A 27,546-nucleotide genomic window follows, 5' to 3' on the forward strand; every position below is an offset into this window, starting at 1 on the left:
CAACATGAGCTGCAAAGCTGGGCAGATGCTGCTGCTCTTCTTTTCTCCCCTGTTTAGATCATATCTGCATTGGCATTGGACTGAAACACATTGAAAAAGCTAAAGCTACTCTCTTCCCAGTTGTGATCCATGTTTAATATTAATGTATTGAAATAAGCTAGTTCTAAAAAAAAAATTGATCACAAAATAGCTCTTTACCATTGGTAGACCAAACACCCCAAAAGGGAAGAAATCTTTTTTTCTGTCACTCCTAAATTAGATACTTAAATTAACAAATTGCACAGCAACTAATACAGTATGAGATCCGAAAGAAAACAAAAAAGGATGGCTCTCATGCATCCTTATAATGTAATTTCTACAGCTTGCTACTGGTTTACATGTAGCTATATTTAATATTCAGAGAGGTATTATGCTGAATTTAAGGTAATACCTATACAAATAGGAAATAGAGCATTAAGGAATATAGTTTCCTAAAAATTCTGCCTGCTCTGAATCACTACAATACTAAGTTTCCATAGTTCAGTGCTGAAAAAAAAAGGCAAAAATATTATTTTCAACTCTCATCTTCCTTGTGCTTATGATAAAGCACTCTGCTTGCCTCCTGCTGAGAATTTGCATGCCTTCTCATAGGGACAAGAAATTTCTTGCTTTCACAGCCAGTTCTGCATTAAAAGCTCATGGACTTCTCGTGTTCCTTCCTTTACCAGTGGTTGTATGTTTATTTTGTCTTTGATAACTGAACAAAAAGTTCTTCAGGAATCATGCAAAACCAAAAACATCTAAGCTACTAGAAGTAGTAGGAGGGAAATGGAATTGAACAAAAAGTAAAAGATCTTTTTGAGATGCCTTATTTTCACCTACAGTTCTATGATCCAAATAAATATCACGTCTGCCCAAGTCAAATTACTTTTGATAAAACAAATTAGACAAATTCAAATTCTTCAGTTTCCAAAAGGAAAGTTAATCACCCCTATTTTTCATGTGACTTTTTATTTCCTATATTTTGTTAAACTAATACCTACACAAAGTAGACATCAGTGTTACTTTGGCAGCAAATCATTGGAAATTCTGAAACAGTAGCACTTGACACTGGCAGAATAAGTAACTATACAGAACAAAGGGAATTAGAGAAACAGTTGCCTAAAGTTCGGACTACAGCTCTTACAGTTATTTCTTTTTTTCTAATACCATGTCCATACCAACCTGTACTGCTGAAAAGCCTGATCTAAAACTGTGTGTAGCACCACTAGCAACACCTCTAACATTTCAATCACAATTAAGCAATGTAAGTTTGCAGCTTTCTTACTCTGAGTTAGGCTCCTTAAAAAAATAAAAGGAAGGCTGAACAGCAAGAGCAGGACTACCCCACAAGGCAGGAAATAAGCCAGGACAACACTGCCTTACCAGCCCAGAAACAATTCCACACTACCTCAACAGATAAGGAAGAAAAGGGTGCTGATAACAAGTCCTATAAACAGTCTCAGACACCAGTCAATAATGAGTCATCAAGACCCATGGTGAGAGTACATGTAAGAACAGCAAGAAACAGAAAAGTAAATCACTTACCCACAACACAGGCCCAATATTCAAGTATGTCAGATAAGAGACAAGAAAAAAAACCTGAGCTCCAACATAGGTTAAACCAAGAACAGTTATTCGAGGCCAAGCTTAAATAGAGCTCCTAGGCCCCTGGGTGATGAGTTTAGAAGGTGCCCCATGTGAAACTGATCAGGGAAATTAAAGCCTATTAGTGCACTCAGAGTCTTGACAATGCAAGTATGTGGTTACCGAGGACTGCCAGATGAGTAGTTGTGTGGAATAAAAGCAAGCATGTTTTAATCACAAAATCTATGTTGGTGTTTTCTTGTTGGTTTTTTGGTTTTGTTTTTGTGTTGATTTTTTTTGTAGAATAGTAACTCCCAAAGTGCAAGCAATTTTGCAGTAATGAAGTCAAGTATTGGTCTTTTATGATAAAAAACAAAACAAAACATCAATCCCATTTTTCTATTTGGTTTCTGCTAGACAACCAAAGGGTGATCTCAGTGGCTATTAGGTTTTACTATCGAAGTGGAGATGCATTTTTGCACAATATGAAAGCCTTGAGCGTGCAGTGTAAAGGAGAATTTTTCTTAGATGAAGGACTGCTACAATAATTTAGTAAGTGTTATTTGCCAATACAGATGAAAGAATAGATTTTAAAAATGCATCATGGTTAAATGTGTTATTTTAGCTATGTAGGGTGCCAAGAATGTGTACTACATGTACAAATACTAGCAAAACAAAAATTACCAGAATATTATTAATAAAAACAGTTGATCCATTTGGAACTTGACTCCAGAAAACACTTTAACCTTTCTTTAATTTTATTTGTATTAATTTAGGAATATAGAAGAAAACTGTTTAAGCATATATTTGACTTCACATGAAGGATTAATTCCCCACAGGGATAAAGTCAGAAATTATTAAAGATATCCTCTCCCTCTTCAATAGACATTTTTTCCTGCCTGCCACCTTATTTAATCTTTTTTTTTAATGAAATAGGAAGAATGTGAAATACCTAAAAATCACCTATGAAGATTACAGTGGCAAGGGGGTAATTTCAGAACAGGAATAATTTTTCTTAATCCAGGAGGACCTTTTTCCAGTGGCTTCTAAAGAAGGGTCTTTCTTGCTCTTAAGTAATGAAACACCTTGGTTATCAAATTCAGGATTTAGTATTTCAACTCTAATTTACAGAAAACATTACAAAACAACTTTTCCTAATTTACAGATACGTAATGCAGTTCTTTGACACCAATGTGGGATTTTACTGGACAAGACAAGGAGATTGTAAGTGTTCATGTTCTCGATCTTTCTGGTTCCTTATAATGCCATCTCCAACTCTAATTTATGCTATTATTTTTTAATTACTCTTCTTACAAGTTAGACGGTGTCAATATGTTTTTGATGGTTTTTTTTTTCTAATTGGTAATTATAGTTGTTTTCTAATTAGATTTAGTATGCAAATTTATTACTTTGCTTCTGAAAGCCAAAAGAGACAGGTTGTACTCTTGCCAGAAACTGCCAGTGCAATTTCCAAGAGTGGAAATTCCTGGGTTTCTGAGTCTTCTGCATTTGTTTCTAATTCTCCTGAACATTTCAGCAAAGACAAGGTTCACAAAGTCCATCTGTTCAAAAGTCTTCCAGAGATTAAGATGTTTAAAACTGCATGAATATAATAAATAACAGTGTATATATAAGGTTATATCGCACACTGAATGTTACCAAATGTTAACACCTTGTGTGTGATCAGTCAGACTTTTAAGCCTAGATCCTATAGTTTTCTGTCAGGTTCACTAAGGCTATATTAATTCCCCTGCTCATTCTCACAACCATTAATGGTTTTCTTTAAAATCCTTTGATGATGGGTAAGGTACCAGAAAACTGAAAAAGGTCAAATATACTGATGGTCTCTAAAAGAAGGCAGGAGAGGAACCAAGAAATTTTAGCCTAGTCATTTAACTTCAGCTCCCAGAAATATTCTGGGGGAAAAAAGTGTCACACAAATTGGAACAGGTGACTCACTCTAGCAGGCAACTTAAAAAGGAGATCTGTACACAGTCAGTATAGATCTGGCAAGATTAAATCCTATCAGACTAATATGCTTCTATAATAGACCAGGAATGTCTGCAGATAGAGGAGTAGCAGCAGAAGCCATACTTCAGGACTTGAGCAGATTTGAGACCCTATTTCCTGTAACATTCCCATAAAGTATAACAAAAATTGTCAGCTAATGACATAAAAATGGGTGAATAAGCATCTCCACACAGGATTGTTATGATTGTTTCACTGTCAGAATGGAAGGATGTGATATATGTGATATATGACTGTGATACTCTGTTCTGAGCCCATCCTGTGTCTCACTGATGATCTGGATGAGGAAACTGAAAGTATGCTTCTTAGAGGCATAAACTAAACTGCAGGAGTGCACCATTAGTGCAAATAGATGTTAAAAAGTAAGGAACACAGTCTTTAAGAAAAACAGGATGAAATTCAATAGGGACAAGACAATGAGACTTCTGAGCAAGAGTAATCAACACCAAAAGTATACAATAAAGAATAATTAGAGAGTAGTTAGGGTTTGTTTTCTGTTTTGTTTATTTGGGAGTAGGTTTTGTTTGTTTGTTTCATTTGGTTGGTTGGTTTTGTTTTTTATTGGTTTTGTTTTGTTGGGGCTTTTTTTGGTAGGTTGCTTTATTTGTTGTTGTTGTTAGTTTGGGTTTTGGGTTTGTTTTTGTTTGTTTTCCAGAAAAGGACATAGGGTTTATAGTACTTCAATACAAACAGGTAAGGTCATGGTGAAATGAATAAGCAGGAGTACAGATTGTGAGATGCCTGATAAGATCATGCAGTTCTGTTCAGCACTGGTAAGACCTCAGCTGGGGTACTCTCCAGTTTTGTTCTTTGTATTTTAAGGAGGATGTAGACTATTGTGGAGAGAGTTTGTTGGAGAACAGCAAGAAATGCGACCTCTGAGAATGACCTGGAAGACTTAGGAGTGACTAGCTTAATGACAAGAACACTTAAGGATTGATCAATGCTTGATAAAAGTATTCACAAGCATCAAAGTTTGATACAAAGAAGAAATAATCCATTCACTGAGCCCATGGTGTACAGGACAAGAACTAATGACTAAGTTACAGCAAGAATAATTCAAGTTACTTATTAAGGGGAAAAAGCACTTCTTGATGGTAACTGAAGCATAGGAATTTCCTGGAAAGGTCATGGAGACCTCATCTTTAGAAATTGTAAAGGAGTGGATAAACAAATATCTGTCAGGAATGAACTCAGCATAGCTAGGAGATGAACTAGATGACCTTTTTGAGATCTCTTTCAATCATTTTTATGGTCCCACGATTCAGTATAGCTAAAATGATGTTTCAGAATCTGTCTGCTCTTATGGTTAGAAAAAGAATTTATTTTGCGAATTTCTAGGGGTGGAAAAGTTTTTTAACAGCTGTGGAGGACCTTTTATTTATTTGCTGGTGGGTCTTAAGTGCACAGTACTTTAGTACACAGAAGGCCACATTATACCATTCTGAAAAATTGGAGCTAATGGGACCTACTTGGGGAATATGGCACAGTATCATGAAAGAAAATATTACAGGCTCTTACTTCTGCAAAATAAATGAATGCAATAAAGCCTTTCAAAACATCTCCACCATTAATTTTCACCAGTAATAAACCTCTCCTAAGCAACTAAAACAAAATTCACCACTCTTCACAGAAAAGCATTTCTAGATACCACAGATCATTAAAGATTCCATGCACCTTTTCTTTCCCCAACGTGACTTTGTAGCCTTTCAAGCTGATCTTTTTGCACATGGCTCCCATCTCAGAAAAATACAGATAAAAGCACTTTGATCATAATGGTGTTGTGAAGTAAGTAAATTTGAGACCAAGAATAAAAAAAATGCAAGCTCTGGAATACAGATCATGCTGTATTAACAATAAGTTACACTGTGTCACTCTTAGATTTATAGGTGACTTCTACATCTTGTGCTCATGCAGTGCAGAGAGAGCCAGCCATCACTTTAACACTTCAGCAGCAGCCCTCAGGCAGACCTGAAACCATCTAATAGTGCTCTCCATGTGCTGTCACTTGTCTGCAGCCGCAAGGGTGGACCCACGTTCTTCACAGGAGAGCTCCTATACTACTCTCAATTTGGGGGTTTTATGCAGTCCCAAAGAAATGTGACTTATTACAGTAGATCAACCAACTAATAAATCTCCTTAAAATTCATAGGATTTGTTTCACCCAGATGAATATTACACCATAGACTTTATATATAGGCTGAGTGTGAGAATAAAACACTTTTATATTCAGTTATGCTTTTCCTGAGATTTGCAGATATTCTGTGTGTGTGAGGTGAGGAAAAGAGAACAGGATGAAAAGAAAAGGGAGAAAATGTAGCAAAATAGGCATGGTATGCCACAATGAGAAAGATCCTGTTATTCTTTTCTTTGATCAAGCTACTGGCCACAAAAAAATGGCCAACATAAATTTTATATGCCAAAGTCAACTTCAGCTGATACTCCTTCTAGCCATTTGATCTTTTATCCGCCAACTTCCACCCAGTTTCCCCACTAGCATACACACTTAATATTATTTTAGCCATTAAAAATGTGGTTTTCTACTTAGTTCAAGTTTTCTGTGTAACAGACAGTTTATTCTTCCATTGCAATATACTGGAGAAATACAATGATATTTATGCAACAGAAGTTATATCCTACTGAATATATACTACTAACTCCTAACTACTAAAATGGTTGGGTTTTTTTTGACCATTTATATGTATTTCAATAGGAAAACAAAGAGTTTACTTCTTATTTTTAGTCTAGAATGACACCATGAAAGGGTTATTTTCAATGAATAAAAACTAAACCGTGTACATCATTATTTTTTAAGAGATCTTTGTTTTATTACATTGTTTGCACGATTACTAAAAAAAAAACCCCAAACAAACAAACAAACAAAAAAACAACAACAAAAAACCACTGGAGAGAGTGTTTTTGTGGCTATACTGCAGGAACTGATAAAACCCAAGGAAAGAGATCTCCTACATTGAGAAACTCTGTAAATATCACTAGTTTAAGAGTTGAAAACACCCAAATAATTGTTTTCCTCAGCAGTGCTAAGCACCTGTAGCTGCTGTGGACTGTAATTGGTGCTGAAAACACTGGTAACATTTGGAACCTGTAACTCACTCATGGTCCTGGCATGTAGAAGACAAGACAACTCCAGATGGTGCTCATCTGGGGTGAGGCAGCAGACTTTGCTGAATCTCAGGTTGTTCTGATCTGGACAATGTACACTCTCCATCTGTAAGAAAGAAACCAAAACCAAATGGTGCTTGATAGCAGCTGTAGGGAAGAAGACCACCAGTCTTTCCTCAGACTTCCCTGCACACCTGAGGTATTATCATGCTACAAGCATGTTTACTACAAGCAAATTGAGATAAATTTAGATTGCCTTTTTTTTTCATTACCTATATTCATATTTTGTTCTATTGGTTTTGACTTTGGCTGTTTTATTTCCCATAGTCGTAAGAAGTATCAGAGGGTCTGGTGAGTTGTAGGTTGCCTGCAAGCCACTGTCTAGCATCTGCAGACCCTGTGAGACTACCAAGAGAATTAAATACTATCACTGAATACTAGACATTTCCACTAAGACTGCCTCCCTCTATGCACATAATGATCAGTAGAAAAGGAATCATGGGTGTTACAGAATTCACATAGTCATGGCACTTAGTGCACTTAGGTAAAGATTCTGTAAGCCAAAATCTGAGCCTCTGTATAAAAGACTGCATATTGCCACTGGACACAGCTCAGTTTTCATCTACCTGAGGTTTCAGCACAGCTCCTGATGAATTTTAACATGGTCCTTCAAGCTAATGTTAGCTATGAGGTAAGTTCAACATCACCTAAGTCAGCTGTAATTTCTGTATTGCTTTCCAGCGTGCATACAGCAACGTGGTTTGGCCATCATAAGAATGTAGTTGCTTCAGTACTAACGAAGACAAATGACAGGAATCTGCAGTACTGCAGGTGTGGTGTGATGCTCTCAGGGTGGGATACCTTGTAGGACTCCAGACCCATTGCTGCTGGAGCATTTTGTAGTAGACTTCCTTTTCACTGGAAAACTTTAATTCAAACAGAAAGCTTTTGTTGGAATGTGTGATTTGCAGCAAAACTTCTGTCAGAAAGGATTTTTCACATTCAGGAGAAACCAGCTGACTGAGAGACCCAAAGAGAAAGGGGTGTGCATGCCTGCCCTCACTGGCCTGAGTCAGGCAGCCAGACTTTGAGCAGTGATGGCCTCCTGAGTGATGTGTCCGGCTGCAGGAACAGAGAAACAGCACTGCTGCATCTGAACAAGCATAACTGCTCATGGCAATGATTCCTCTACACTAGCGTGTGCTTTTGGGTTTAAAGTGTTTGTTTGTGTAAGTGGCATAAACTGGAGTGGCATAAACTGGGCAGTTGCAAAACCTAGCACTGGGATGCTGGGTACAGATTGACACAATTATGCCAGAAAGGCGAGAGATGCTTAACCCGGTTTCTTGCAGTACTGCACAGCACAAAGCACTTCGCCTTTCTGAGGCTCCGTACGGAGCTGAGCTGAAAGCCAGGGCCCCCATTGCCATGAAGAAATAAATACCTCAGCCACTCCAAGCGAGCAGCGCTTCCAGGACACGCCGGCGAACCCTTGCCTTGCTCGTTCCTGCCGCGCAGACAGGCACGTTTCGGGGAGATCGGGTTTGGTCAGGAATGTTACTTTGGGGCCATTTTCCACGCCTCACGATCGCTGCCGACCCTCACTCAGGCGGCGGAGGAGGGATGGCTGAGGGGGCCGAAGCAGCTCCGTACCTCACAGCGGGGCCTGCCCCGAGCGCAGGGACCGGCTGGGGCCTTGCTGAGAACGACGCCCCCCTCAGCCGGCCCTGAGGCGGAGGCGGTGCCTGTGGGGGCGGCACCTCCATACCCCCTCCCTCCGCCGAGCGCCGCTGCCCCCTCCTCCCGGGCCGCGACCGGGGATATCCCCAGCCCCTCCCCGGCGGGCCGGTGGCGGCCCAATGGAGGTGGAGATGCTGTGCGGGCTGCGGGCGGGCTGGGGGCGCCGCCGAGCCGCGGACGCCGCCGGCTGCCCGGGGACGCGCACACTCGGTGGGGAGCCGGAGGCAGAGGCGGGCGCAGGCGGCGGCGCCGGGGCCGGGACTCTGGCAGGCGGCGGCTGGGATGAGGCGGGGGGGTGGCTGTGGGGGCAGATAGCGTCCCGTGGGGAGGCAGCCGAGTGGGGCTCGGAGCGGCGGCGGGGTCCGCACGGCAGCGCCATGGCGGCTCAGTGCGACCCGCTGAGCGGGTACCTGCAGCAGCCGCTCTCCGACCCGGGCTCCAACAGTGAGCGAAGCACAGACTCGCCCATGCCCGGCTCCGAGGAGGACTCGGCCGGACCGCCTCGGCCCCTGCACAGCCCTGAGTGGGGCGAGGAGCGATTCCGGGTGGACAGGAAGAAACTGGAGGCCATGCTCCAAGGTGAGGGCGGTCCTGGGGGGCGTGGGGCGGCGGCTGCCCCGGAGGGGAGGGGGCCGCATCTGCAGCCCCCCATTCCCAGTCTTCACCATCACCGCCGGGCCGCTGGTCCCCTTGTCAGCCGGATGAAGCCTCCGGTGCCGCAAAGGGGATGGGGCCGGTGGTCGGAGGGGCGCTGGACGCGGCCGTTGGTCTTCGGGAGCCCTGCGGGCCGGTCCCGGGCTGCCGGTCGCTGTCGTGGCCTCTCGGGCCGGGGCTTTGCGAGGCATGGCGAAGGAGGAGGAGGAGGCTCCTTGTCTCCCTCTGTTCAGACCTGAGCCGAGCTTCGCGACGGGAGTCAGGGTCGTAGGATGTCGCCTGGGGCTGGGGCGGTCCCGGCGTTGCGGGTGGTGCGGTGCCCAGCCCCGGCGGGGCTCGTTCCCTGCTGGCAGCCTGCGAGGCTGAGGCTTAGAAGGTCTTTTAGCAATCCCTCTTTACAAATGTAATAACCCGCTCAGGCACAGCGGTTCAGGCTCTCGGCTTTCGAGGAACAGCCCAGGCCGTCGCGTAGCGGGGAGAGAACCTGGGAAGCCGGGAGTCCCGGCCGGGAAGCAGAACCGCTGCGGGAGAGCTGACAGCGCAGCCCCTGCCTTAGGACTTGTTCAGCCTTTGGCTCTGCTTTCTTTTCATTTTGTTATGTTTTCTTTCCTTGAGACTACATATTTTGTACCAGTATGTTTTTAATTATCCGTCGGTGGAAGTTACGTAGGCAACTTTTGACAAAATAGTGTGGGAGTAGCAATTGCTGGTTTTGTTGCTGAAGAGCACATAAATACATTTAAACCAGTTGAGGGTATTGCTGAGTGAGGCAGTTCCCTGGGCTGTTACCTGCTATCTGAAGAGCCCATGAGAACAGAGGTGAATTTCAGGTCAAATCTCAGGGCATGCTTGGAACAACAAGGAAGGATGGTGGTGGTTTTGAGAAGGTGCTCTTGCTTTTGGTACTACTGTTCTGTAAACATTTAGTGTTACACTTAACAAGGCAACTCAAGTATTTATGTACATTTTCAACTCAAACCCTTTGCAAGTATTTCATTGTTCATGGGGCATGTCACATGGAATGTGTTTCATTCACTTGGTGGAAACTGTAGGTGCTTGCTGCCTAAGCATCCCTTGTCAGAACACCTGCCTCTGGTGATGGGAGGCTATGGGAGGCTGTGGGAGGTGGTGGAGGAACAGGAGCCAGTGAACTGGGCTGGTCGCTGAAGAGCTGCGGTTTGACTTGGTGACTGCAATGATTGGAATTCTTTTAATTGAGATTCTCTCTCCTGGGGGCGAGTTAATCTTTAATGAGTTAATACTTTAGTGCTAGTAGAAAAATCTCATTATGTAATGCAGTAAAGAGAAAGGAATTCAGAGAAACAGAGGTCTCATAAGCAGCAGCAACTATTTGTAAGATGGGCTCATCAAAAGTGCCTTAAAACCAAACCCACATGGGTATTAAAAAGAAAAAACACTTCTGTATACGAAGTGGTAGGAAAAAGAGTAAAAAGTTAAAGCACTCCAAGAAGACTGAAAGTGGCCTTAACATTTTCCTGTAGTAGCAACATAAATTTCCATTATCTAATCCCACACATAGTCCTTACTTTTATTGCCTGAGCTGGTAAGCATGCAACAGTAAACTGAAAGCTCCTAAGCAGAATCCAGGTACTGTATAGGTAGTGTCATCCAGTAGTAGCAAGTGTCAAAATATGAGATTTTATTTTTTTATTCTCTCCTTTTAATTTTTCTTTCTTACTCTTATGAGAGAAGTAAAAAGTGTATGATTGAGGGAGTACAATGAGTAAATGCAAATGAATGCTGCCTGCTTTTTGATGAGAGGTTGCTATATGTCCAGTCTAGAGTACACATGCTTCAGTCCATGGTTTGCAGAGTTTTTTCATCAGATAGTTATCCAGATGTGTTGGACTTGGTAGGAAGAGATTTTGTGTGGAAAACATGAACTTTCCGACTTACTGGTAATGAAAAACTACTTAGTAGGAAGCACAAGGCAAACATAATAGTCCTTTCTGTCAGAAAACTGTGATCCATTTGTTAAACATTATTGCTTTCATTCAGTTTCCTCTCTGTACTTTATAAGTATGTTTCATCTTTTGGCTTCCCACAAGATAGGTTTTGCTTCCTTTTTGTTGTTGTTGTTGTAGGAGAATACCTCAAGCACTGACTAGCAATGCCAGGCTGTCACAAAGTGTTCTGAAGCTAGATCTGTAAGCAGTACTCAAAAATTCAGTGTAAATTATACTGCTGTTAACAAGATAAAGTCAGTTTTACTTTTAACATTTTCTGTGCTTCCCCTTTTCACCCTCACTTCGTAGGGTTGTGTTTCCTATTGTTTCTAATACCAGACCCTTCCCTGCGGGTTCTGAAGATATGCAAAATTTGTGTTGGAAAAGAAAGATCTCTGTAGTTTAAGTGGTGACAATTAGATTTTTGATTCAGAAAAGTTATTAGATTTTTTTTGCCTTTGTTGAGCTGGTGTAAATACAGCTTCTTGTTCCTAATAGATACTTGAAGGCTCTTTAGCTTTTACCAGCTGCTAGAGAGCATGTTTATTCTTGTGAATGTTACTTTTTAAATTATTTAAAAACTTAGGTTCTCTTCTAGTGTTCACCATAGCTTTCTTACATTATGAGAAAGTGGGAATCCATCACCTTTAAGACAACATCAGTTGTCTTAAAAGCTAAGTTTGAAACAGCCTCTGTTTAAGAAACCTGTCAGGAAATATTCTCCTTCTTGCTTGGGTATGCCTTATTTTTTTTTTTACTTATATTTTTTTGCTAGTCAACATCTGTTGTTTACTGTACTAGTGATGAACAGGGTAGAAAGAACATGAAGCTCAATTCTGTAATTGCATTGTTGAATTTTATATGTGTTTTGCCATTGTTGTTTTTCATCTTTCCTTATGTTTATGTTTTGTTGATAGTTTTTTTGAGGTACAGTACTGACTTCAGCAAGGCTCACCTGGGCATATCAGAGTGTATAGCTCATAGGGGGACTGGGGTACTTTAGTGTTAAATACAGAGCCCACATCTGGAGTCAGTGCTGTAGCGAGACACTGGGTAGCTCTCTGTCAAGAAAGTTGATGTGGCTAGTTTGCTATGAGTTGTATCTGAAGCAGAAACCAAATCTGAAGTGAGATGTTAAAAAATCATTGTAGCTTTGAGAGTGCTTCTGGTACTTCCCACCCCCCAGTTTGAAATAATTGGTTTAGTATTTTTGGTGATTCAAAGCTTAGTTCTGAATAGCCTTAAGAGAAATATGTTATATGAAAGGTAGAGGGAGCTTCTCTGAGAGCTTTGCTTTTTGTGCTTGGAATATCAGAAAATGCAAAAGCTGTGGTAAAACTCTTGAACATGTGGCATATAAGCAATCTTATGCTGCATGTCTTCATCAGGTGTTTTTGTGAACAGATCTCTAGAATGATTTTTTTTTTTTCCCCTCCTCCCTAGGGAGCGTATTTGAGTAAAACAGATCAGCTATTCTTTTCAGGTGATATTTCATTGTACCTGTATTGATTATAGCTGCTCTGCACTAAATTCTTATGAATGCTTATGTGACTTAATACTGTGGAATCATAGAATGATTTACTTAATGCATATTTGAGTGCCTGTTACCGTAGCAGCTGAGTATTATTACAAAAATGCAGAGCACTATACTTAGATTATGCTTTCTGGACCAAACCAAACCAACCAACCAAACAAAAATAAAACCAACCCCCAGAAACCCCCAAAACAGCAACAAAAAACAAAACAAAACAAACCCCACAAAACAAAAAAAAGACCAAACCCACCCCACCCCAAACCACCAGACAACTCAACAAACAAACAAGTCAACCAACAATATAAAGAAGTAACAGCTTTTTCTTTTTCCCTGGTATGTTTTATTCTTTGCTACAACGTGTTAAGCTAGGCTTGCATTTCAAATGACTATTTCTATTTTATGTTCCTTAACAGGCGTTGGGGGGTTTTGATGGGATGTGTGTATAGTACATGATTAAATACTTTGTGACTTTATAATGCACTGTCACATAGTGCTACTTTGGTAAAAAACCAAACCCACACTGTTTTTAAGTGAGTCTAACTCTAGCAGTGGTGGTGTGCCATATTATACATGGATCTTTCTTTAAAAAAATAGTGGTGTGCCTGTTAAATTTTGTTTTTCTCTGTTCTGCTTTCTGGCTTTTTTTTTGTGTGTGTATTTTTGTGGAGGTTTCTTGTGTGTTTTTTGTTGTTTTTTGGGTTTTGGGTTTTTTTTTGTTTTTTCTTTCAGTTTGAGGACTCTTTGGGGTAATTTTAATTATGGCATCTGAAACTGTATGGGTGGTGTGTTGGATTTGGTTTTGTTTTGTTTTCGCCCTCATGAGATAATTCAGCAGTTATTTGACTGTTGTTAAACACATGAAGAAAAGCACAGCCCCGCATGCTCAGGAAACTCAGAAGAGTACTTGGCACCACAAGCACTCTGCTGTTTAGTTCATCTTACAGAGCAGGTTGTGTTGATCGAGAGTGGGACTCTTGGAAAACAGCGCTGTCCTGGGCTGGTTTAGTACTGAGTCATGAAGTGCTTTCCTATGTTGACTGGAGGAGGTTAGAATTGTAGGACTCATGTGAATCTTTATCTATGGAATGTAGGCTTGATTTCTAGAAGTAATGAAGGATCACTTACTATTTTTCAGGTGGTGAGGATAAAAGTAGTGTAACTCAAATTTAGTATGAATAGTCAGTATATTGGGTACCTTTACGTAGCTCTCCCTCCTGCTATTGCAGTGCTGGGTGAGTGCTCCCCTCTCCTGCTCCTGCAGTTTTGGTGCTCTTTGCCTGTCATAGAGAGTTAGAGAAATGCTCAACCAGTAATTTTTGCCAAAAGAAGTCTTACTTTTCTTAGAGGGAAGTGACATAAGTACTTGGATAACATTTTGCACAATTGAGTCTAAATGAGACTTATTTACTCTAAATTTACTGCAAAACAATTGTTAATTTCTTTGCCTAAAACTCACCCTTGAGGTTGTTGCCCAATCCTAAGACTGTACTTATGCAGTGTCTAGGTCTGATGTTTGAACGATAACCAATTTAGTTTGTTTGTTGATCCATCAGGTGAAACTTGCTGCATTTGAACAAGTATATTTTCCTCACTTAATGCATAACTATAGGGAAGTTTACTTAAAAATCTTTTCTCAGACTTCTCTACTAGTTTGTTTCAACCACAGAGGATAATAACTTGAAAAATGAGGGGTAGATTGGGAGAAGAACACTTGTATTTGAATGTACTAAGGAAGATGGAGATATTCTAGGAAACCTGAGCCTCTGCTGAGATTTTGCTACAAACAATAGTTTTATTAGAGGCTAGACCCTGAAGACATGAGTTAATAGATTTTTGAGTTAGCTGCTTAACAGGCGATTGTAACTTAGAGTGGTCTGGACTGTGTTTGTTTTGGTGTGCGGATAGCAGCATCCGTGATAAATTTATCTTGCATTTTTATGTTTAAATGGCTAACCAGGAATTGCAATTTCTCTTCTGGGTTTTTTTTTTTTTGGTATGTGATGATGGCAGGAATCCATATAAGCAAACTAAATGTACTGTGATCCCTCAAATAATTAGTGTACCTTTCTTGCAAATGAAGTTAAAAATACTTGGTGTGCTGTTGATTTTTACTCCTGTTTAAAGTTCCTGTGTCCCTGTTGGAGCTTTAAGACATGTGAAGTATGTTTCTTGACCAGTTTCTCACTGAAATATCTTTTCAAAGCCTAGAGTTTATTAGGCCCTGAGCACAGTTTCTTTTCCTAGACAATAACTTTTTCTTTTCTACTAAACTGTGAGATTTCTGTTGGTGTTTTTTGGTTTTATGTTTTTATTTTTGTTCATTGCAGTTTATCAGCATAACCTGGACAAGGACATAGTTGTGGGGAAACTGGAATCTTTCTAATAGCATTTACATTTGGTGTTTAACTTGCATGTAGCAAAAAGAAAATAACATTCAAGTTCTTTGTCAGAGTTTCAAATCCCTAAAGTGCTGAATAGTCTATTTCTACAAAAATAAATACATGAAATGAATTTGTGACTTGTAGTATAAAAATGTTCTTGCATTCCATTGTTAACAATTGTAATAATATCACTTTCTCAAGTTTCAATGGTTTTTAAGTAGTACAACGGACTATCATGGTTTGGCATGAACTGCTAAGTTAAGTATTGCTGGCTTGCACATTCCTGTTGGTTATATTGTAATCTTTACCTCCATTGGAAAATATGTCCTATTTTGAGTACTTATTTCAGTTTCTTGGCTTTATGCTTGTCAAACAATGAACCATGCTAGTTTTTGTTAATTTCAGACCTCTGTGTTGAAGAGCTAATAGCTTTTTCCAACTTTTTTTCTTTTTACAGTAATATCCCTTAGAGTGAAGCCTCAGGGGTGACTTTTGTAAACTTACAGCAGGAAAACTAATATGACTACATGTGAGTTGGAGTTCAGATAGCGTGTTAGTTTTATGTACTTTTTGTGGCTGAAGGAACGAGAACTTGATCTAAGGATTTCCTCTTTAACATGCTACCTGTTAATCAGTGTTAGCTTCTAAACTAATTTTGACTTAAGCAACTGAAAATATTCCTTGCCCATATCTACAACTTTTGTTTAGTATCTGTTTCTGTTTATAACTAGGCTTTCTTGTCTGTGGTTCAGGTCAGTAATCAGTATGAATGTATTGCACTGGGCAATGTAACTCTTCATGTTTTGGTGACTTTTATAGCTGATTTATGTAAAAGATGTCTACAGTGATATCCTCTTTACTGGAACAGGAATACATGATGAAAAAAGAAGATAATTATTTCCTGTTAAAGGCTCATTGTTGTGAGAGAACACTCATGAGTGATGGCAACCCTGTGCCAGGTCCCTGTGTATGTGGAGCTACTGGAGTAACTAATCCTCAGAAAGCATAGGACTGTATTCTTTCTATTATCTTTCTAGCTCAAGGCCTTGTTGAACCTGAAGTTGGACACTGCCAGGGATGAAGCATTCATAACTTCCTTGGGTAACCCGTTCCAGTGCCTCATCATCCTCATGATAAAGAATTTCTTCCTTATATCCAACCAAATATTCCCTGTTTATGTTTGAACCCATTAACCCTTGTCCCTTCACAACAGTCTCTGATGATGAGTCCCTCTCCAGGAAAAGATGGTGTTGAGGGTAGGGGGATGTAAAGAAAGAGAACAGACATAACACTAGGTGTCTGAATCAGTAAATCACCTGCCTAGTAGCATAACTATGTTTTTCTGCTGCAAGCCAAATTTCACAGAGGAATTGATGAGCAGATAGCAGCATTGGTCTGTCCTAGTCATTGTCCTGGCTGTGTGGCTCTAGTGTAGTAGAAACCAAGGCATAGAAGCCTAGAAGGCACATAATAAGCATGTGTCTACAGGGCAGTTACAGGAGAGGCTCTCATGCCTCTTTTTGTAACATCCACATGAGTGGATACCTCCCTGAACCACCTAATGCAGGTGGATCATCAGGGAGGTGGAACTGGAGTTCTGCATGTAGTTGTAGGGTTATGATCTCACTGAGGTTGGAGAGTTGTGAAAGGATTACTCTTGGGATTGCAGTCCTTCAGTGACTGGATACAGGCTCTTTAGCATGAACAGGCTGGGATGCTGAGGATGATGTTTTGCCCTTTAATGTGAGAGAAGAGTGGGTTGCATGGAGCTCTGCCTTGGGGCAGACAATGAGCCAGTTGAGCCTGTATGGGTCTGAATTACTGGGCAGACCTAGCTGGGTGGTATAGGTGTCTGCTACAGACCATCAGATTAGGAAGCAGCAGATGAGGCCTTCACCCAACTGGAAGAAGCCTCATGTTTGTAAGCCTCAGTCCCCATGGAAGGCTTTATCCACCCTGCTCTCTGCTGGAGGAACAGCACAGCAAGGCACAAGCAATGTATGAGGCTTCTGGGGTGCATTCATGACAAGTTTCAAATATAGGTGATCAAGAAGATGACAGCAGGAGGTTGTCTGCTACACTTGCAAACAAGGAAAATCTGGTCAGGGATGTGAAGATGGAGGGCAGCCATTTAGAGAGACCTTGATAGACTGGAAAACCAGGCCAACAGGGAAGTCAGTAAGTTCAACAAAGGAAACATGAAGTTCTGCACAAGGGAAGGAATTACTCTAGATACCATCACAGGTTTGGGCCGGACAGGCTGGAGAGCAACATCTCAGGAAAAGACCTGGGGGTCCTGATGGACAATGATCATGATCAAGCCCACAGTGTGGTGTTGTGCCAAAGAAGTCCAACAGCACTCTGGGCTGCATGAGAAAGTGTTGCCAGCAGATTGAGGGTGGTCATCCTTGTGTGATACTTGGCCCTGGTGAAACACATCAGGAGTGCTGTGTTCAGGCCTGGGCTCCCCAGTACAAGAGAGACGGGCATACTGGAACAAGTCTAGCAAAGATGAAAAATCAATTCAGGGGCTGGAGCATCTGACATGGGAGAGGCTGAGACATCTAGGACTGCTTAGTTGTAATCTTGAGAAGGCACAGGGAGGACCTTATTAATTTTGCTTATGTGTGTCAGGGTATATAAGCAGATGAAGCTGGACTCTTCTGTGCCAATGCATTGAGCACTGCTGCTTTGCTACTTTCAAACAGCTTTTAAAATGATCATCAGACAAGGTTATAGTTTATCTGTAGTTAGTTTGTGTGCTGCCTAGCTGCTTAAGCTTAAACTGAGGCATCAGGGTTTACTTACAGGAGCTGGATAAAGTATCAGGAGATCCAGTGGCCAAGTGGTGGGAGCTGGCTGTAGGTTGCAGTGGCCTTGCTGGTGCAGGTGCTGTATTTGATGGACCCTGTGCTATAGCTTACACTATGTTTTGATAAGCTTTACATTCTTACTTGGAGGGTTAGCAAGTTGAGAAAACATGACTTCCTAATGCAGCTTAGGCTGGAGCACAGTCCTGATATCTCTTTCACTTGGTTTTTGTTGTGTAAGCCACAGAAGAACTTGCTGCCCAAGGTCCCCTTTCTAGTAGTCTCTTCTGTGCACATGTGAATGAAAACAAACAGGAGATAACTTGTTCCCAAGGTTTCTTTCAAGGGTGATGGGCTCTTAAAAAATGCTTGTAAACCTATCATTTTCTGTGAGAAAGACAGGCAATCATAGATGTTACATTTAAAAGGCATGAGATCTCCAGTCATTCTGACTACTTCCCAAATGGCCAACTGCCAGCAGCTGTGTCTTTTGAGTTTGGCAGCTTGCGATGAACAGCTTTATAAATGTTGTGGAATAAAGCTGCTATTTTTAATGCTTAGGGTTTGGTTTTGTTTTGTTTTTTTTTTCATTTGCCCAGGTTGATATAGCTTAGATCTTTAAAGTTCAGATTTTTACTCATTATATTAGAGGCTGAGAACTGTTGGAGCACACTGTGGTGACTTGAGGGGGTGACTTGACAGGGCAGATAAAATCTGTGGTCAGATGGAGATATTTTGAAGACATAGTTAGCACCTGATAAGTGTGTGTCTAGGTAAATGCTTTAGCTGTTGCACTGTCTCTAGAGAGGTACAAATGCAGCCTTGTAGAAATATTACTGGACTAGGAGCATTATCCTCTGTTGACTGCCATAAGACTTCAATTAAATTGTTTTTCTTTTCCCAGTCTTGTCTCTTGAGCCTTTTTCTAGAGGTAGGAAGCTGATCAGCATGGTGCCATCCACAATGTGGTCTCAAATTCCCTGTTCCTATCCAGTTGCAGTACTCGTGTGGTGTATAAGGGTTCCTTATGTAGAACAGTTGATAAACTTGTCTAGAGAAGCTTGCTCTCAAATATTAATTCAAATAAATAGTGACTTCCCATTTCTCTTTTGTCTTTTTGCTTGTTGGGAACGTGTAAATCCAAGCGAAGCATGAGCCACCCATTTTCCATTTGCTGATCCTCTGTACAGGCCAGGCCTGGGAGGCTTGGCAAAATCTTGGCTACGTTTTCTGCTAAAATTATGTGATATGCATCAGGTCTCTAAGAATTGTTTTTGATTTAAAATAAGCAGCAATCTTTATGCTTATATGGTTATTGTGAGGCTTGCGGTATGTAGATGCTGAAAAATTTCTTTGTAACCTGTGGCTTTTATAGATACTTTTTGCCCCTGATTTATTTATTTATTTTATATGGGCCTGCTCAACATTTTAAGAAGCTATGGGATGGTCATTTTTTAGGTCTTTCAGTCCTTCTTGAAAACTCTAACTTGCAATGATAATGTTTATTTGTAGGAGTTGCAGTGTCACAGGATGTTTCTCCTCTATTTGCTATAATATTAGAGTTTTGAAAGCAAAAAATAGAAATAAAAATGAATGCCAAGGAAAGAAAAAAATGAAATGTCAATCCAGATCATTCAAATGAAATAGGTATATAATTTTAATATGGTATATAAAAAAAGATCAGCTGTACTTATTTCCTGATTACTTGGTACAAAGTATCTGTAAAAGCTAGAGTCAGTGCCTGTACTAGCAATAAGATAACAAGCAGAACAGAACAAAAATGCCTTTCTGCTGCTTGTAAAGCAGGTCAGATCATGGCTTCATCTGATTAAAATTCATTCTTGGACAGGAATTATATTTACTTGTGGGGAAAATTTGCAATATTTTTATAATGAAGTTCAGCTAAACAGTTTATAGAATAACACATTTGAAAATATGCAGTAAGCCAAATAAAACTGGCCTGATAGAAACAATGATTATGGGTAATTGGAGGTAGAAATTGGTGACACTAGTGATCTATCTAACTTTAAGAGAAAGTTGCATTTCAGTCCTTTTGAGCATATGATATGTATGTGGGGTTTTTTCTTAATAGGTGCATACACAGTCTATTTTATGATCTGCTGGTGTGTTATTGGTATCTTGCTATATAAAGTTTTAAATTTTTAAACTGTATAGATATTCTAAAGTTTCATGGTGAGGTTACTACATATTCAAAAGTTTTAAATATATTTTCATAATTTCCTTTTCTGTTTATAAAATTTTTCTTGGTTCTAATTACAGCTGAGGATAATTTTTTCCATTTAAGCAAAGACTGGTTTTAGGAATCTGTGTTGCCACTCTGAAGTAGCAGTTTAACCTTTAAATTTGCTTTTTTTTGCTTTTTGAGGTTACTTTGTGTGAATGGAGGGCTTTGATTTTATCAGTTTTTATTGGCTCTGTTCTGTTCAGACTATGCTTGCAGTAAATTAATGGCAGTTGAGTATATGTGATTGGTAATTGAAGACTGAGCATCTTGAGAATATAAAAAATCCAATCTGTGATTCCAAAATAAATATTAGGTCAGTTTCGTGATGTGGTGAAGCATTTCTATGTTAAAGAGAACTTGAGCAGATTGAAGTCTTGTGAAGATATTCCCCATGACCTTTATGGTAAGATAATGGAGCTGCTCAAGGAAATATAATCTGTGATTTGATTTTTTTCTTTTAAGTATAATTAAACCAGGAGCTATAATGTAAGGTAGCTCCTGTGCAGAATATTACACTGCACTACTAAAATCCATGAGAAAGGTTAATTGCCAATGAAAAAACATCTGTCTTAAAAATTATCTTTCTCCGTAATACAGACGCTCAAACAATGGATATTTGTACGTAACTCGAATGCAGGATACATATGCATGTCGTCCTTACTGTCATGTGGAAATACTTTGTTTGATCATGATCTGCTCCAGAGCTTGAGATTTGGTCTTACTTTTTCCAGATTTCTAAGTGCATCCATGGGTGAGAAGTGCTATAGAATGGTGAAATATTAAATTACATTAAGTGGCCTTTGTTTATATGCAGTTAGAGCAGTTAAAATAGCATTGATTTAAAGAGTCTGGGTATGGAATACGTTTTTTTTAATACTGATTTATATAGTGGAAAAGAATCTTGGTACTTTTTTTTAATAAAACAAACATAAGTGCTGTTTTTCCTTAGTAATTTTACTTCTGGAGTGTGTGTAAAATAGCGGATAAGAGAGAATCTGTTTCTAATCTATTCCATGTGCAGAAACAGTGAATAAATTTGATCAAATCTTTAGTCCTTTATAAGCAATTCCTTTTTGAAATGTGAATGTATCCTGCAGAATTTTTTTCCTTGCTCTGTGTGGAAGACATTACTGTCATGAGAGCCCAGAATACATGGATTGTCACTATGTGTGAAATTCTTTAATGCGCTAAGCAATTGAACATGTAAGGATGTTTTCTGGGTTGCTTAGCAGCAGCCAGGTTTTTTACTTTAAGTGGTCTTCAGTGACATCTTTAGATTGGCAGTGACATCAGAGATTTGGCAGAAATAAAGTTATTCCAGTGTTTGAAACATGAGAATTGTTTAAGCTATGAAAAGAATAGGGTTGGGTTATTGTAAAGTTGGTTGGGGTTTTGTTTGTTTGGGTTTTTTTGTTGCTTTTTTCATATTTAAAGGTTTACAGAACTTTGTATTCTGTGTTCTTGTAAATGTTTGGGAGAAGTGAATGTGAGAAGAGTGTTCTGCTGGATGTCAAGTATAGATTTAGGTGATTTACCACCTGAAATGTGCAAACTTAGATTACAGATCAATTGTGTCTGACTTTTGTGTTTGTTTTTTTTTTGTTTGTTTGGGTTTTTTGTTTGTTTTTACTTGGTATATATCTAGTTGGAAGTATATTTTCAGTACTTATATGTAAATCTAAGTATTGTAGTGGTTTGAATTCTATTTTTAAAACAACTAAACTGTAAAATATCAAATATACAATTTTTTTTGTTTCCCATATAGGGTATAAAATGCATATTTACAAGAATCTTTTAATTGGGTGGGTCTCCTGTATCACTGCAGAGCTTGTGTTGGCACTGCCTTCCACTGTGCCTTGAATAGCCAGCAAAGTTTGAGACTGGTTTAAATATGTATTAAAAGGTTATTATCTGTCCGCTTTGTGCTGCAGCTCCCTGCTGGCTTAGGATGCTTTTGGTGTCTCTTCCCTGCTACCTTCTTTTCTGCATTGCTCAAGTTAAAGGCATATTCATCATCTAAGTGGAGCAGTGGCTTGGGTCTCCTACTGGACTGAGTAAGATGTGGGAGAAGCAAGTGGCTGAGGTGAAGGAAAGATGTACATCCCTGCCTATGCAGGTTAGCCAGACCAGAGCCTTAGTAGAAGTGTGTGAAGGCCAAAGTTTTCAGATGGATAAGAAATACTTTGAAAGTGGGAAATCTTGGGACCCAAGAGACAAATGGAGATGTGACTAAGGATTATAAAAGTTCAGTAGCTTTGGACATGCACAGGGAAGATCTCCCCCATATGTTGCACAGCGGCCAGACAGGCTGTTCTGAGAGGAGCTGCTCTTGGCACTTCTGTTCAGCTGCTCTTCCGCTCTCTTTCTGTTCGTACTGTTTTATGAGAGGAGAGGAGGAGAAACCACTCACCAGCTCTGTTCTGCCTCCTTCTAGCTGTGTGATGAATACAGATCAGTTGGAGCACATTTGGCATTTTTGCAGCTGGTACACAGACTTGGGGCTATTGCTGCCTAGTATGAGCGAGAGTAGACGAAGGGCAGGCATGAGAAGCTGGGAACCCACAGGGGTTGGATAAGCATTAAGTTTTCTTCCCTCCTCTCCTAACCTGCCATTTCAGAGGGAGTAGAGCTTTGGTGAACTCATTTTAGTGTAGACTTCAGTGTAAGTACTTCCCTACTTAGCTACCCAGGCGTGCCTTCTTCCCATGTTGTGTGTTGAGTAAGGGGATCTAGTGTGTATGTCATAAGAGTTACTCCAATTGATCAGATCTGCTTTACTGGAATGGAGGCAGTAGCAAGGCAGTTGGGATTAATGCATTTCCTATTTGCAGCAGTAAAGCAGATTCAGATGTCTCAGTGCATATTGACTTCCATGTTAAAGACTTAAACGGGAGGCCAATGATGTAGAGCTGCTAGATGTGCATCAGTTGTCATGGGTTTGCACCGTTCTACTCTAAGAAGAAGGACAACAACTGTAAAATATTTGTAGTCTTCTAGATGATGATAGAGACTTTAAGATTATAGCTTCGATACAGCTAAGTATTCAGCTGCAAGATATCAGTCTTATGCTGTTTACTGATCTTCTTAATATCTCATGAATTACTGAAAATAGACCATTTTTAAGGTAGGTCAATTTTACCTGCCAGTGTGATGGCATGTGTAAACTTAGAGCTTCTTACTTTGAAACACGTTAAAGTCCTTAGTATTTAGCATTATGTTGTAGTCTATCCTTTCTTACATCATTCTAATAATTGAAGAAATAAGATTATTCTTAACAATGTATCAGTAATTTTGTATCCTGCAAAGGAGTTTAGCATAAGCAAAAGTTAAAATATTATACTCTCTTCTGATCATAGAATAGTGAACTCTTTCATTGTGATCTCTTGTAATTACCAAGTGATATATTCTTCTCAAACTGCTCTTAGGCTCTATCTCTTGTTCAGGTTCAGAAGTAACAGATAAAAGAAACTGCAGAGACAGTTTATCATTTAATTAGTCTTTGAGTTAACTTTACTGAATTTAAAGGAATAGTATTCCAATGTTTTTGAGGACAGAATAAACGAAGAGGCTGTTTTAGGAGGAAGACACCTTTTTAACCAAGTTACATAAATATTTAATTCAGTTGTTTAATATGCTCTAATAACTCTTGTACTTTCTTTTGCTAATGGCAGTTACTGCCCCACAGGGACCACAGGTTCAAACCAGGATGTGACCAGCTTCTCTTGCTCAAATACAGGCTGTTTTGTGACTTTCTGGCAAGAGCTAGTCAATTACTGCAAAGCAGAGATTGGCAGTTGACTGAGCATCCAGACCAAGTAAGGATGTGTGCTTGAACTAGCTCCCTGATGCTATTTCTCCAGCAATGTAAGAATAGTTTTACTTTCTGGAGAAACCTCTCTAATCTGACCAGGTGGGCTCATGCAGGCACAGTTAGAGCTGGTAAAGGTTTCACTGTGACAGGTTAGGCAATAGAAGACAGTTTGTTTTCTAAAACAAAACGTTTCTTCTGACACCTTAAATTGGTGATTGTTTCAGCAAGTTAGAGAAGTTTTGTATTTATTTGTGCAACTTGGCTCTCTCAAGGTTGTGGGTTCACAGTAGCCAAGTTGTCTCATGATTTGAGGGTAACAACTTCCAGAACTGAAAAGTATTTTATCGTTAAAGCCAGCTGAGCTGTAACAGGAACCATGAATTTAACCAAAATCAAAATAAAAGGGGAAAAAATGCAAACAGGAGATAGTGTCTTTTTGGCAGTCTTAATAATTACTTATGAGATCTAGAAATGAAGTAGACCGTCCAAAGGTTCACCTCTATTAAATCTGTCTTATTACTATTATTAAACATGGACATTTAGAATTTGCGAGCTTCTTTGACTTCTATTTATTCTGGTTCTTGCAGTGTTGTTTCTTCTATGTCAGGACAGCTTTGGGAGCTTTGCTGTGTCTATGGAAAAGTAATCATTTATAAGCATGACTTGTCCTTGCAGAACAATCTACTAGTCCCCATACAAATTAATTACTCCTTATTCTATGTACTGCCTCATTGTTTTTAATGTTTTCTAATGTTTTTGTTAGAATACCTGAATTTCAGTATCAGGAGATTGTATTCTGAATATTGAATTTGCGTTTCAGTATGGTTGTGGGCATGGAGTCTAACTAAGAAACTGGGATAATTCCTATGAATTCTTATGAATTATTTGCAACTCCAGGAATACCCAGTTAAAAAAAGTCAATAGTAGAAGGTTCTGCTTTATGCTTATCATGTGGGGATAGGGCTGTGTGTACCATTTTTCTGGAGCAGGTGTAATGTAGTTGTGTGCTTTTTACTCTAAGTGAGCACTCTTCCACTTTAGGGATAATTTTGCTTAATTTAAAATGCTCATTTGCTTTGTCTGCAATGTGACAGCAGAGCTGAGCATCTGCTCTGCTGCTAGAGTTCTCTGCAGTGACATGTCAATTATCCTTTATTGATGCCTTTGATGTAGGATTATTGAATGAGAGCTTCTTTAAGATTTCAAGAGCTAGTTCTTATGCAAATACCTCATTTCTGGAAGTGAAGTTTCTACAGTGGTACCTTTGCAAGAAAGTTCTACTAGTATAACCTACAGTCTTATTAACCCTTCTCTTCAAGTTAAGCCTTCTGCAGCCTTAAGATACTGTTTCCTCTGCTTAAAGAATCATGGAGCATCAACCTTTGAACATTCAGTGGAGAAACTGGACCAGCAAGTCCTCACTTTCCCTTTCTGCTTAGTTTTAAAGCTAATCCATTTTAACTGCATGAGTAATGTACTTTTCCAGTTAGCTGTTTTGCACTGCATGAAGCTGCAGTTCACGTTGTGGAACATCTTTAGGTCTATATTATTGTAATGGAAGAGGAATGTTAGGAATCTTTTGTGGACAATTTACTTTCTTTTTTTTTTTACCACAGAGCTTTCTGCATCCATGCTTTGGATGGTGAAGAGCAAAGACTGCAATTGCATATTTAATTCCTTAGTAGTTGCCATTTTCTGATGTGAGGGCTCCATGATCTATGTTCTCCTTCCTGTCTTAGTTTAAAAACAAACAGAAACCAAAAGCGAAAACCCAGTGAAACTGTAGGATAGCTGTCCTTAAATTTCCCTTCCTCAGATAGTGACTCACTCCTGTTTGTTTGGGGTTTTTTTTGGTGTGTGTCCTGTCCCATCCTCCCCATGACTTGGTGTCATTATTCACCATTATCCTAAGCTTTGTATAGTTCTTGGAAACCTCTGGGAATACAGACCTGGCTTTCTCTGTCTGAGTAGCTGTGTGTGAATAAGAAGTCTGGAATAGAGGTGAAGAGCTCAATGGATTGAGAAGAACACATAGTTTAAGAGGATGGTCAATTTGAGGGGATTTTTTCTTTTTTGGTTGTTTTTTTCTTTGTATTTTTTGTGCTTTTTTTTTTATTGGATTTTATTTATTTAATTAAATTATAAGAGTAAGACACACTAGGGGGTAAAGTTAAATGGCAGAACTTGCCAGAGGTGCATAGAATCATAGGATGGTTTGGTTGGAAGGGACTTTAAAGATCACTTAGTTCAATCCCCCTGGCACAGGCAGGGACGTCTCTCATTAGACCAGGTTGCTAAAAGCCCTGTGCAACCTGGCCTTGAATGCTTTCAGAAGCGAGGCAGCCATAACTCCTGTGGGTGACCTGTTCCAGTGCTTTGTTGTCCTCATATTGAAGGATTTCTTCCTTATATGTAGTCTAAATCTGCCCTCTTTCAATTTAAAACCATTATACCTTGTTCTATCACTACATGCCCTTGTAGAAAGTCCCTTTCCAGATTACTTTAGGCCCCCTTAAGGTTTTGGAAGGTTGTATCAAGGTCTTCCTCAAGCCTTTTCTCCAGGCTGAAAAAGCACAACTCTGTCCTCACAGGGGAGGTGCTCCAGCCCTCTGATCACCTCTGTGGTCCTCCTCTGCACTTTCTCCGACAGGTCCATGTCCTTCTTGTGTTGGGGGTCCCAGAGGTGGATGCAGTACTCCAGGTGGGGTCTCATAAAAGGAGAGGAGAATCACCTCCCTTGACCTGGAGCTGGCCATGCTCCTTTTCACATCAAAGATGTGAGACTTCTTTTGTGAGTGCTCCAAGAAGCCTGGAGGAAGTAATGGAGGACCTTAAAAATTTCATATTTTTCTGATTGTGATTCTTTCCTGTATGCATTACAACTTGGCGTTGAAAAATCATGTATATGATGTCTGGGAACATTGACTTTGAGTTACTTTTCCTTTCTCTCAAGTGGACTCTATTTCCTTAGGAAGGTCCTTAGAAAGATCTTTGCCTGTTTGAAACAAAACTGTTATTGAATTAGAAATTACTCATTCATACTGTGTTCTTGTTTTCCCACCTGCCAACTACAGATAGGATTATTGTGAATTAAAAGTAATTTGTGTAATTGAATTGAAAATAATTTCTATGTATGTACTCTCTTGTGTTTTACATTGTACAAATCAAATGCAATTAGGTACTTATCAAGAGCAAACATGGCTCCATAAATGAGTCCTTTTTCTCATACTACATACCTTTATCATTCTTAGGAAGCAAATATCTTTTGGTGTTCCCTAATCATGGCTGATTGCTGTGCTACTTTTTTAAAGGCTTTTTGGATAATGCTTCCTTTTGCCAGGCTTACTTGATGTTGATGGTTTAGGTTAGTTATTTCTTGATCTATTTCAAGATTAGTTTATCACTACTTCTGCACCTGTTAAATAAAAGCATGCTTTCCTGTAGTCAGTAGTCTAACATCTGCTGCTGCAATAGCAATCTAATATTTACATGTTCTTGGACTATCAAGTCCTCAGAGTGACATTATGCTCCTTGATTCTAAAACATATCTTAAAAAAAAAAAACAAATAAGGCTTTTGTACTTTGTCAGCTCAGCTTCAACAGTTGGATTTGGAAGTGGATGTGTTAATTATTTCAGTTAATTATGAC

General features: G+C 39.6%; 1 protein-coding gene across 1 annotated transcript in view; it reads left to right on the forward strand.

Moving 5' to 3' along the window:
* The first annotated feature begins 8,820 nt into the window (after positions 1 to 8,820).
* BICC1 (BicC family RNA binding protein 1) overlaps positions 8,821 to 27,546 on the forward strand; it is a 111,059-nt gene continuing 92,333 nt past the window's right edge. Inside the window, exon 1 of the mRNA XM_005153651.3 lies at positions 8,821 to 9,075. Coding sequence (XP_005153708.2) covers positions 8,874 to 9,075 — 202 coding nt within the window. The 5' untranslated portion in view covers positions 8,821 to 8,873. The remainder of the gene's footprint in view (positions 9,076 to 27,546) is intronic.

The sequence above is a fragment of the Melopsittacus undulatus genome, chromosome 4 (genome assembly GCF_012275295.1).
Source record: "Melopsittacus undulatus isolate bMelUnd1 chromosome 4, bMelUnd1.mat.Z, whole genome shotgun sequence".
Lineage (NCBI taxonomy): Eukaryota > Metazoa > Chordata > Aves > Psittaciformes > Psittaculidae > Melopsittacus > Melopsittacus undulatus.